Genomic DNA, 12,564 nt, shown 5'->3' on the forward strand with positions numbered 1-12,564 from the left:
GGCACAGTCAACTTAGTGTATGTGAACTTCTGACCCACTGGAACTGTGATACAGTGAATTATAAGTGAAATAATCTGTCTGTAAACAATTGTTTGAAAAATTACTTGTGTCATGCACAAATGAGATGTCCTGACTTGCCAAAACTATAGTTTGTTAACAAGAAATTTGTGGAGTGGTTGAAAAATTAGTTTTAATGACTCCAACCTTAGTGTATGTAAACTTCTAACTTCAACTGTACATTATTTGTTGTTAACTAGTAAATAGTAGCCTACAGCAAAATGTGTCTCTAACTCGTTAACCATTTCTGCTAGTTGCTTGAGCCTGCTAACTTAGGAGTGTTGATTCACCTGTTTCCATACATGTTTCATTTTAAAACATTTATCTTACAAAGGAGTTGTTTGATCTAACTGTTTAACTATTTATCAGCACATGGAATTGTATTTATTTTTTGTACTCTTTTCTAATCTTTACAGGAAAATAACATGGGCATTATCTGATGTGTGGAGACATTTCACTGCAGCAAATGTAGAAGGAAAAGATGTGTACATTTGCAAATACTGTTCCAAATCATATGTGAAGATTGCAACAAAATGCAGAACCATCTGGCTAAGTGTATACATTTCCCTCAGCGCAACCTCTGAAAAAAAGTCCCTTTACTTCTATTGGAGGTGAAGATGATGATTCAGACACCTTATCGATAGCAACAGCTCATGGTCGTCCTGGAATCAGACGTTTTTGTGACTAAATGGAGGAACGTAGTCAGATAAATGCTGATGAATGTCTTGCTCGAGCTGTGCATGCAACTGGTTCACCTCTGATGCTCACAGGCAATGTGTATTGGATGCGATTTCTGGACGTTCCTCGTCCAGCATACACCCCTTCAACCAGACATGCTTTATCTACTAATGTGCTGGGTGCAGAGTTCAAGTGAAGGTCATGCAAATCATAGAGAAAGCAGACTGTATTGCAATCATCTCTGATGGGTGGTCGAATGTTTGTGGGCAAGGAATAATTAATTACATAATCTCCACCCCTCAACCAGTATTCCACAAGAGCACAGACACAAGGGACAACAAACACACCAGTCTCTACATTGCAGGTGAGCTGAAGGCAGTCATCAATGACCTTGGACCACAGAAGGTATTTGCACTGGTGACAGACAATGCTGCGAACATGAAGGCTGCTTGGTATAAATGGTTAAGTATGTGAAGGGTCATCAAGTTATAACAGCAATCTACCTCACCAAGCAAATTGAGAAGAATAAGAGCACTACATTGAAGCTGCACCGCAACACCCATTGGGGTGGTGTTGTCATCATGTTTGACAGTCTCCTGGAGGGGAAGGAGTCTCTCCAAGAAATAGCCATATCACAGTCTGCCAATATTGACAGCCCCATCAAGAGGATCCTCCTGAATTATGTATTTTGGGAGAGAGTGGCAAGCAGCCTGAAACCTATAGCAGTAGCCAATGCAGGGATTGAGGGAGACAAAATGCCATTCTGTCTGATGTTCAGACTCTGCTTGCAGATGTAAGAGAAGAAATCCGTACTGCCCTGCCCACTTCACTGTTGCTCCAAGCAGAGGAAACTGCAGTTCTGAAATACACCAAAAAGAGTGAAGACTTCTGCCTGAAGACCATACATGCCGCAGCGTACATGTTGGACCCCAAGTATGCTGGCAAGAGCATCCTGTCTAGTGCAGGGATCAACAAGGCCTATGGTGTCATCACTACCATGTCTCGCCACTTTGGCCTGGATGAGGAAAATGTTCTTGGCAGTCTGGCCAAGTCAAATTTGAGGCTTTTTGAGCCTGACAACGAGCCATCCTCAACAAGGTTGGAAAGTGACAGTGAAGATGAGGCCTCAGTCTGATGTTCAAGAGGTGGACATTGAGGAGGTCCAGGGAGAATACATGGAAGCCTGAGAGGAAGACAACCAAAGCTTTGGTTTCTAGACTATGATTTCACAGATGTATGCTGAAAAAGTTTTTGGGAGATGCGATAGATCATTGGGGATCATTCAATATTCCCTTTCTTTTGTTGTTCAGTGAAACCTCCCATGAGAAGAGTCAACTCATTTAATTAAAGTTAAATTCGTGACTAAATTGCTTAAAAAATATATATATATTGGAAGGATTTAATCATTTGCAATTATGTCTATTTATAAGGTAAAAGGTTTATGTTTCTGTCTCCATATTATATGGTAAATATATCCAATGCAAAAAACAGCTACATTTAAATAGTATTAATTTGCATATCTTTCCGTTAGTTCCCATATGTTCCCACGGAAAGTTTCCACCTCTGAATATTCCCCAAAATGTGAAACCCTAGTTATGACTGTGAGCTCCTGGTGAAGTAGTCAAACGTAAGAGGGAATAAGATACTTAAAATAAGCAGTATTTGAAACCACTAAAGTGGTAAAGCTTTATATAATCGATTTAATGTTTATTTCGTAGTGGGCAAAACCCTCAAATAAAAATACTAACCATACTAACCTACCTTGGCTAATGCCTATACTTTACATCAACTTCATAATGAGAAAGTTGGGCATAAAAACATGCTGGGAAAGTTGCTGGGAACATTTAATTCAATTTAAGAGAATGAAACAACCTGTTTGAGCGCAATAAAAATAACTATGGTTAATCAGGGTTAATGCTCATTGTGCACATATAGAGATAACATAAGATGGTAGAAATAAAAGTAGATGACAGAGAATCTGAGTTGGTGAAGTCTGTGTAGCTCTGTATGCTCTTTGTACAGCAAACACACATGCACAGATAGTTATATATGCGCGCAGGCACACACTCGGTGGTGGGCGAGCCATGCCAGACAGGACAGGAAGTTCTCTGTGACTGTGCCATAGGGGAGGAAGGGGGATGGGCTACAATGTGACACCAGGGCGAGAAACAAGCCTAGCACTCATTTGCTAAAAGACAGCTACAGCACTTAGCACCCAGCAGACAACCCAAACCATAGCCAGCTACACCCCCCCCCCACACACACACACAGGTCAGAAAGATGGAGAGAGAGGGCAAATAGGGTAGAGGGGGGGAGAAGGCAATGTTCAGATGAGAGTTTAACAGGAATATCAACTCACTACCAACAAAACTTTCGATAAAGAGTTCATCATTTATGCATTTTTCACCAAACATAATTTGTACATTAATGGTATTTTTTTTATTATATAAATAAATGGGAGACTAATAAAGCAAGTTGCATTTATCCTCATTCATTTATCTTTAACAAACATACCGTTTTTGTTTGATAGTCCTTTATTCTTTACTAATGAGAAATAGTAATAGAAATGTTGAATTAATGCATTACGCTAAACACCACGCGACAAGAGTCCGGATGATGCTTTAGTAAACAGGCCTGTTTAATTAAAGAAAGGTAACAGAAACCAGGGACTAGCCAGCCAGCTGTATAATATTTCTGTGGAATAATCAACAAATTATTCTGAGGTGGAAAGAGTGGAGATTTGGCATCACATCCACTAGTTACAATCTTTTTAAACAGGCCACATTCTGCTGTTTATAACATTAGAAATGCGTCTATTCTCTATTTACCGCAAATGAAGGCAGACAAACAGAGAAGGGGAAGAGGAGGGGAGTATGGTGACGCAGCAGGTGGGTTAACATTTCTCCTGGCATGTCAGCCACAGAGAGCTGGCGGGTGGAGAGAGAAAAGGAAAGAGAGCAGAGGGGAGAGAGAGTTAGCGCCCAGACTGTGTCTGCAATGGAGCGTCTGTCTGGCTCCCAAAGGAGGGAGGGAAGTCGTGACACCCAGGAAGGCACTGAGCCGTAGTGCGGGCAGGCCAGACGTGGGTGGGGAGAAACCTTATCTTGGGTGAGGCTAGGCAGACGTCCCCCCCTCAGGCTATGGCCTCCCATGCTGTTCATTAGCTCTGTGCCCACTGACATTTTCCCCACGTCACACACAGCCCACGGGGCCAATGACACCAATTAGGACCATCCACACCCACTGAGATACACTACTCACTCACACACACTCATTGCCTGACAGACACCACACACACACGCTGAAAGACAGATGGATGGGTGGATAGAAAGACATGCACATACCCACATAACCCCACTCCCTCCCTCCATCCATCTCACCTGTAACATATTGAGTAGTAATGATCTAAACTTGGTCCCCTCCACCATGAACAGGGCCATCTTGTCACAGAGTCTGGCAGCGGAAGCGGCGAAGCTTCTGTCGCTGAGGGCCTTGCCATAGATAGTAGAGACGATCTGGGCCAGGCTCTCCTCTGACTGGGTCGAGGTCTGGGCCTCCTCCATGAAGGAGCTGAGCTGGCCGTCCACCCCGGCACTGTTGTTCCTCATGCTGTTCAGGATCTCCAGCAAGCGGTCCATGCGGCTCCGCTGGGGGCCCGCTGGGGACACGATCGCCTCCTCCTGGAAGACACCCGATGAAGGGCGGCGGTTAAAAAACAACTTGTGTATGTAGTAGATAACACTTTATTTAGATAGCCTGTTGAGCGTTAATAGGTGGATTATCAACATGTCATTGTCAACTGCATATTTGTGGACTTTAAACAACGAAGTGTTAACGACTACTGTACTATAGAAAGCTTGATACTGTATCTCTGTGTCCTTACTGCACTAACAGTATTCAAGCTGACAACATGCTAGCTTTCTCTAGCAAATAGAGGTTTAACCAAACAACTTACACAGGGGAGTTGTTCCATGTCATTTCAGTAAGCCATGTCTGTATGAAAGTTGTTTAGACTGGCTTCTGAATAGTTTTTATAGTTAGAAACAGATAAGATGAGCTTTCCTGCAACATTATTTTGCTGAAATTTTTTAGATCGCTTGAGAAATTGCACCCAAATTGGCCCTTTTAATTTATAGGATTCACATATTCAATAAATATAGTACTCAACGTCCGATTTGGACCAAACGTCTTCATACTATTTAGTAAGACATGAGGAATCCAATAAAAATGGTCAAAAGCCACCCACGGACCCCCCCACACCCCACGCCAATCCCACCCCAACAACCAGTATCAGTTCTCGATGTCTGACAAGTAGTATGGAGCTGCAGCTCGGAGTATTGGTTCTCCATCCTCCAGTGACTTTGTGACTATGCACGCACCACTTTCTCTACATTTTGTTGTGTTAGAGCCTGAATTTAAAATGGATTCAATTGAGATTGTGTGTCACTGACAAGATACCCCATAATGTCAAAGTGGAATGATGTTTTTGGAATGTTTACAAATGAGTTAAAAATCAGAAGCTGAAATGTCTTGAGTCAAGTATTCAACCCCTTTTGTAATGGCAAGCCTAAATACGTTCATGAGTAAACATCTGGTTAACAAGTCACATAATACGCTGCTTGGATTCACTGTGTGCAAGAACAGTGTTTAACATGATTTTTGAATGACTACCTCATTTTTGTACTGCACACATACAATTATCTGTAAGGTCTAGAATTTCAAACACATATTCATAAAAAAAAAAAAGAGGTTTTCAAATGCCTTGCAAAGAAGGGCACCCATTGGTAAATGGGTCGAATAAAAAAAGCAGACATTGAATTGCCCTTTGAGCGTGATGAAATTATAATTGCACTTTGGATGATGTATCAATACACCCAGTCACTACAAAGATACAGACGTCCTTCCATACTCAGTTGCTGGAGAGGAAGGAAACCGCTCTAGGATTTCATCATGAGGCCAATGGTGAATTTAAAACAGAGTTTAATGGCTGTGATAGGAGAAAACTGAGGATGGATCAACAACATTGTAGTTACTCCACAATACTAACTTAAATGACAGAGTGAAAAGGAAGCCTGTACAGAAAAAAAATATTCCAAAACATGCATCCTGCTTGCAATATGGCTTTAAAGTAAAACTTCAGAGAATTTGGCAAAGAAATTCACTTTGTGTGTTATGTTTGGGGCAAATCCAACAACATCGATCCCTTCATATTTTCAAGTGGCGGCTGCATCATGTTATCGGCAAGGACTAGGTCGTTTTTTTAGGATAAAAATGAATGGAGTAGGGGAAAGATGTACAACTGAATGCCTTCAACTGAAATGTGTCTTCCGCATTTAACCCAACCCCTCTGAATCGACATCCACGGCACCCGGGGAACAGTGCCTTGCTCAGGGGCAGAACGACAGATTTTTACCTTGTCAGTTCAGGGATTCGATCCAGCAACCTTTCGGTTACTGGCCCAACGCTTTAACCACTGGGCTACCTGCCACCCCAATAGAGCTAAGCACAGGCTAAATCCTCGAGGAAACCCTAGTTCAGTCTGCTTTCCACCAAACACTGCGAGACAAATTCACCTTTCAGCAGGACAATAATGTAAAAAAACACACAAATACACATTGGAGTTGCTTACCAAGACGACATTGAATGTTCCTGAGTGGCCTAGTCACAGTTGACTTAAATAGCTTGAAAAACTATGGCAAGAATTGAAAATGGGTGTCTAAATGATTAACCACCAACTTGAGAGAGCTTGAAGAATTTTGTGCAAATATTGTCCAGGTGCGAAAAGCTCTTAGAGACTTACCCAGAAAGACTCACAGCTGTAATCACTGACAAAGAAAAAAAATAAACACAAGATACAGGGCATCCTCTGAACACGTAGCACTCTCAAGAGGACACGTATCGTATAACATGTATCGACTCAGGGGTTTGAATACTTATTTCATTTTCATTTTTCACCAAAAAGTCTAAAAAACATGTTTTCACTTTGCCATTATGGGGTATTGTGTGTAGGTGGGCGAGATTTTTTAAAATTCAATCCATTTTGAATTGTAATACTACAAAATGTGGAATAAGTCAAGGGGTATGAATACTTTGTAAGTAATGTATTCCCTGAGAATCTGGTGACGTTCCCCAACCCCCCTCGTTCAGAGAAATTTGCCATTTAAGTCGCTTGCATAATTCACCATAAATTAGTGTGAAAGTACCAGGTTTTATCCAATAGACTAGCCTTAATGAGGAGAACTTGGTCTTATTCACTAGGCAGCGAACGGAAGAAAGTTGACTGAAAGAGGTACGAAGTAGATTTATTAAATTAGAAGCGCAGTTTTAGTTTTCCATTTCAAACTGTTTCGCTACGGTATGCCTTAATGAATACAACCCTGGACTCAAACGCAGACAGACCTGGCTGAGGATAATATCCCATGTTTCCTCCCATTTAGCAAAATTCCTCTGTGCCTGCGTCCCAAATGGCACCTTATTCACCTATTTAGTGCATTACTTTTGACTATACCCCCTATGGGCTGTGGTCAAATATAACACACTATATAGGGAATAGGATGCCATCTGAGACACAGCCTGTGTTTTCCCTCCAGATCGGCATGTTTGAAGCTGTCAGTTAATCTCAGTCTTGTTGTCGGAGGCTGTAAGTGGGTTAGGAGCCTCGATGTCTTAGATACTTGCAAACTAAACAAACACACAGCGTTAGAAATTAGTTAGCTTATGTCCCAAATGGCGCCCTATTCCTTACATAGTGAACTACTTTTGACCAGAGCCCCATGGACACTCGTCAAAAGTAGGGAACCATATAGGGAAAAGGGTGCCATTTAGGACGCAGGCTAAGATGGAGGGAGGGGGAAGTAGTCCTGGGCTAAGGCTGGGCTGGTTGTGGGGACGCTGGAGCTGAGACCAGCAATACAAAAGCCTAGCACACAGCAGAAAACATCAAAAGGCTGTTGCTCCAGCTACTTATCCTCCTCCCAAGAGAAGAGAGAAGTTTACCCACGACAGCAAAATCTACAGACAAGCCACCACTGTTAATCCAGACTGAACCCTTACTGAGAAACCTGTGTGTGTGTGAATGACTTTGTATGCATCTAAAAAGGTGCATTAGTTACTGTGGGTTTATGTGTGTGTACGCAATGCGCATGTGGTGTAATGTGTGTGTAGAAAGGGGAGGGTGTGGCCATGGCATGCGATGGTGATTGACAGACAGACAAGACAGTAAAGAGCTTTCGTTTACCTCGTCTTTTAGCCTCCTCCTCAGCCTCTCTTTGGACGACGGCAGAAGACGGACTTTAGGGCCACCCTGGCCCCCAGGCTGGCTGGGAGACCCGTCATTGGGGCCACTTGAGCTCTCTGGCTCCAGCCTAGCGCTGGCCTCCTCTGCCTTTACATCATCAGTCTCTTTGTTTTTTCTGGGTGGTGCCACCTTGTCTCTGTCTCCCGTTGGGGTTGCCCCCCTGTCTCTGTCCACTGCCGGGCCACTCTGCGGTCCCTGTTCTCCTCCCTGCCCCTGCTGGTTGTGGTGCCAGCGGCGGTTCTGGCTGTAGCCATGGTGGAGGGGCCCCTGGCGCTGCCCGCCGTGGCCCTGGAACTGCTGCCCATGGCTAGCCCCACACTGTCCTCTGTGCTGCTGCTGGTCACGAGAATGTTGATTGACTGTTTGTTGTTGTTGTTGTGGCGACTGCTGCTGCTGCTGGGTCTTCCTGTCTCCTCCTCCTCCTCCTCCTCCTCCCCCCCGGTGGTCTCTGCTGCTGTCTCCTGTAACGAGAGGAGCAGGCGGGTAAGGGTTCTGTTAACCACGTGGCAAAGCGTGACGCCCAGGCTACTCTGTCTGGCCAGCCTGAACCAAGCCAGCGACCTCAGGCACCCTGTCACAGGGCCACGGCCAACTCCATGTCCATCTGTTCAGCTGCGACTCAGTCACTCCCTCTCGGTCTGCCTGCTCTCTCTTGATCATCTATTGTAACACAGTCCCACTATGTCTCTACCTTCTAACACACTGTCTCCCCTGGCACAGACATAGCTCATCTACCAGAGCCTGTCTTCTTTCAGTCAAATACTAAAACACCATAGATCTGTCAACAGCTAACAGCTATGGCCGCCTGCTACCATAAGGCCTGGGAGTTCTTATAAATAATAGGTGCTTCCCCATGTGGTGTGGGTCTGTGCTTCACAAGGAGCTGACTGATGCAACAGGATTAAGCACATTTGTTCTGCTGTCGCCCTTAGCTTCAGATCAACAGGAGCTTGCAGGCCGTGTCTGTGTAAGGGGGGAGGGATAAGAACTAATATCCTTTCAGGTAACAACCCTCGACTAAAATCTGATTACAATGAGATGTTCAGTTAAAAAAAAGTGACTTTTTGAACATGCCTTCCTTTCAACTATAAGGGGCAGGTAGCCTAGCGGTTAAAAGCGTTGGGCCGGTAACCAAAAGGTCGCTGGTTCAAGGAGGGAGTAAAAAAAATATGCCGTTCTGCCCTTAGTTAACTCCCACGGACAACTGCTCCCACTGGCGCCAACGACGTGGACGTCGATCAAGGCAGCCCCCCCCCCATATCTCTCTGATTTAGACACATTTAGCTTGAATACATTCAGTTGTGCAACTGAATAGGTATCCCCTTTCCTATCAAACCATCACAGAAACACAAGAACCTAAAGCAAGCAATTCATATGGAACTGTCCTCAACCAACATTCTAACCCTTCAACAAAAGCCCCATCACATCCTAAACAACACTGTCCAAGATATTTCCAGCAGATTTTTCCACTGCTTGTGTTCAAATTTAACACCACACCCACTCTACAGAGGCATGGAAAACATGAAGCAGGCCAACACTCATAAAATCCAATAGCGCCACCATTCATCAATTCTCTCTCTTTAAAGATTGGCCAGCCAGGCAGGCATAGACCCAGGCCACGCAGAGCAGAGATATGTGACCAACCAGCCAGCAACAGCCATTCAGTCAGCCAGGCTGTATTTTGTGTTTCCAGCGCTGCAGTGATTTGTAATAAGTTAGCCAGCCAGCCAAACAGGGCCAGCTACAGCAATGCTATATAGCCAGTCAGTCAGCCAGCCAGCCAGAGCAGACCAGTCAGTAGCCGGTTTCCATGATAAGGCTAGCCAGCGAGCCAGATCCAGCCAGTTCCATGTGCTGCAGTGACATATAGCCAGACAGCCAGCCAGGCAGGCGGTCAGCGAGCCAGACTGTTTCCAGTGCTGCAGTGATTTATAGCCACCCAGTCAGTCAGTCAGTCAGCCAGCCAGTGTTTCCCAGTACTGCAGTGCCACTGCCTGCCAAACCCCTGTGACCTACATTACATTCTCTAGAAGAGCTGGATCCTACACGGCTGGCTCACTGGCTCCACAGCTTTTAATTAGAAGACTATAGGTGTTCAGTGCTTTGCTCTATGTTCCTTTCCCATGTTCTATTTCACTGGTCTATTTATAGCATTATTGGGCTAGGGCACATGCAGTACTATCACCCTGAGCTACAGTACGTTAGCCTAGGGTTGTGTGTGTGATTGTATTGTGTGTGTGTGGTGGTTATTAAACTGATATGTGACCGTAGATACGAGGGTCACAGGGAACAGGAGAGTCATGGTGCCCTGTGTGCAACCGTAGCTAGCTTCCTGAACCTGGAACCAGCAGCACAGAATGATTCCTCCCTCCCCACCATGTTTATATCAAACTATATAGACATGCAAGCAACAAAACCGAAACACCACCACAGTCCAAACATAGAGGTTTCCACAAATAGATGTCCTATAGCTTAACACACACAATGACAGAGTCACTCACATTGTTTTGCAATATGTCAAAGCAATAACAGACAATCACCGAATTTCCACATCTCATTACAACTCAGATATAGAACAGTAAATTGAGTCAAAGACTAGTTGGGGATGTGGTGGGTCCTAGTCTAGAAGAAGAGCCTAAAGCAATGACTGTCTGTCACACTGATCTGCTGTCAGATGTTTTCTGACAAGTTCCCTGGGACAAGTTCCCTGAGCATCACGCCTGGCTGCCTCAGACAGAAGAGCAGAGAAACAAACACACAAATTGCAGCAGACACGCACACACACAGACCTCACTTTACCCCCAACTTAATAATGCAGGGATTTTCCTGCCATTGAAATCCTTGGGCGGGCCCCCTAAGCGCTTTTTCTGGTCGCTTAAATCCAAACAGTGTCATTTTTTATTATTGTACATTTGTGGGATGGAAAAAGGCTTTCAGTGTTGACTTAAAGGATTTAAAGTATGTCGAAAAGATAATGGACCTATATAGTTTTAAATAATATAATATTTGAGAAATCACTAAAATAAAACCTAGAGAGTGCTAGGTTTCCATCCAATTGGTGAGATTTATGCAAATATTCTGAAATCCGTATAAATTGATGTGCATTTTCTCACCATATGTGTTTTCATCAAATTGACTTGTTGGGGATAAAAGGCTGTGCGTGATGACGTAGTGCACATAAAAATGACTTTTGCAGTTAAATGAAAATGGGCTTCCATGGCATTTATCTCTACTGATGGTTTTGTCAAAAAATATTAAGTGTTATAGGCTATAGCGAATGTGCCCACTTTGGTCTTGGCACGTTCGCTCTAGCCAACAGCTCACAGATACAGTGCGGGTATAGCCTACATGATGACATTATAATTACTTGTCAAACAGCAGCCAAAGCATCGATCATCATGTCACCAGAATAAGACCCTCAATATTTTTTGGAAAGGCGCATCAAGCTCATCACCATGCACTTTCACCACCATGTAAAGTTCATCCTAATTTATTTAATCTGTAGCCTAACAAACGCATTGCTTTCCCGAGTCGTAGTAGGTGGACTACACGACATATCATCGCGTGACTCCAAGTTTACTTCGATATAATGGTTATTATATCAATATCTGTGCATAAAAAGGTGTTTCAACAGCCATTTCTCGCATGTTTTCATCAGGCCTGTCATGACATTTTTTTTATCAGACATGTACTTTACTTGCATAAAAAAGGTTGAATGGAAACCTGTATATAGCAGTATAGATTGTTATTGTGTTTGCGCAAAAGAACACAGCATTAGCCATGGCAAAATGCATGGAATTGCAGGAAATTAGCTTTAAACTGCAACATTTTCTCTCAGCTGCATGGCAAAATGTGTAGAATTGCAGTAAATGTTCTTTAAACTGAAGAGAAATAAAATATCAGCTTTCATCAAGACATTTCAGCCGCTCCAACAGGGTCGACCGCATCCCCTACCACGCCCCTTGCCACTCTCACCACCTAAGCCTCTTTTTTATCCAGAAAACCCCATGTAAGGATCATAATAATTGACTGAATTTACAGAAAGTTTTGTCCAGACGCTTATAGCGCTTTACATAGTGAGGAGGGAACCTCACATAATTTCCCATTTTAAATGCAACCACCCCCTGCCCCCTTCCAGCTCACAGCCAACAAAACTTAACCTCGGTAGCCTCTTGCATGCAGCCCTCCCTGCTCATAAAAACAGACCCCCACCACCCGGAATAATATCAACATTTTCCCCGAAGCCAGTGCGAGCCTCGAGTGTAAACGTAGCCACGGCCAGACCAATGGAGGAGAGGCTGGGAGTCGGCCTGACAGGCTCAAAATAAAGATGTTCCGAGTCGAGGGCCCCAGGTTCCGACCGTGGCATTCTATGACTTTATGAGTGTTAACCTCGGCACTATCCCCGACCCCCACCCCAACACTGAAACATCTTGGGGGCAGATGCCTAGAAACCTCACCCGAGCTCCTGTGTGTTTCATGGTAGAATACTCAGGAGAGAGAGAAACAACAGTCTAACACTGAGTTTTATT

At 44.0% G+C, this 12,564-nt stretch overlaps 1 protein-coding gene across 1 annotated transcript in view; it reads right to left on the bottom strand.

The window, feature by feature from the left end:
• The window catches only part of LOC139408935 (CBP80/20-dependent translation initiation factor-like), a 128,871-nt gene that overhangs the window by 37,272 nt on the left and 79,035 nt on the right, over nt 1-12,564 (bottom strand). Inside the window, 3 exon segments of the mRNA XM_071153423.1 lie at nt 4,116-4,415; nt 7,973-8,458; nt 8,460-8,493. Of these exon segments, the coding sequence (XP_071009524.1) occupies nt 4,116-4,415; nt 7,973-8,458; nt 8,460-8,493 (820 nt within the window).

Source organism: Oncorhynchus clarkii, chromosome 5, assembly GCF_045791955.1.
Source record: "Oncorhynchus clarkii lewisi isolate Uvic-CL-2024 chromosome 5, UVic_Ocla_1.0, whole genome shotgun sequence".
NCBI classification, from domain to species: Eukaryota; Metazoa; Chordata; class Actinopteri; order Salmoniformes; family Salmonidae; genus Oncorhynchus; species Oncorhynchus clarkii.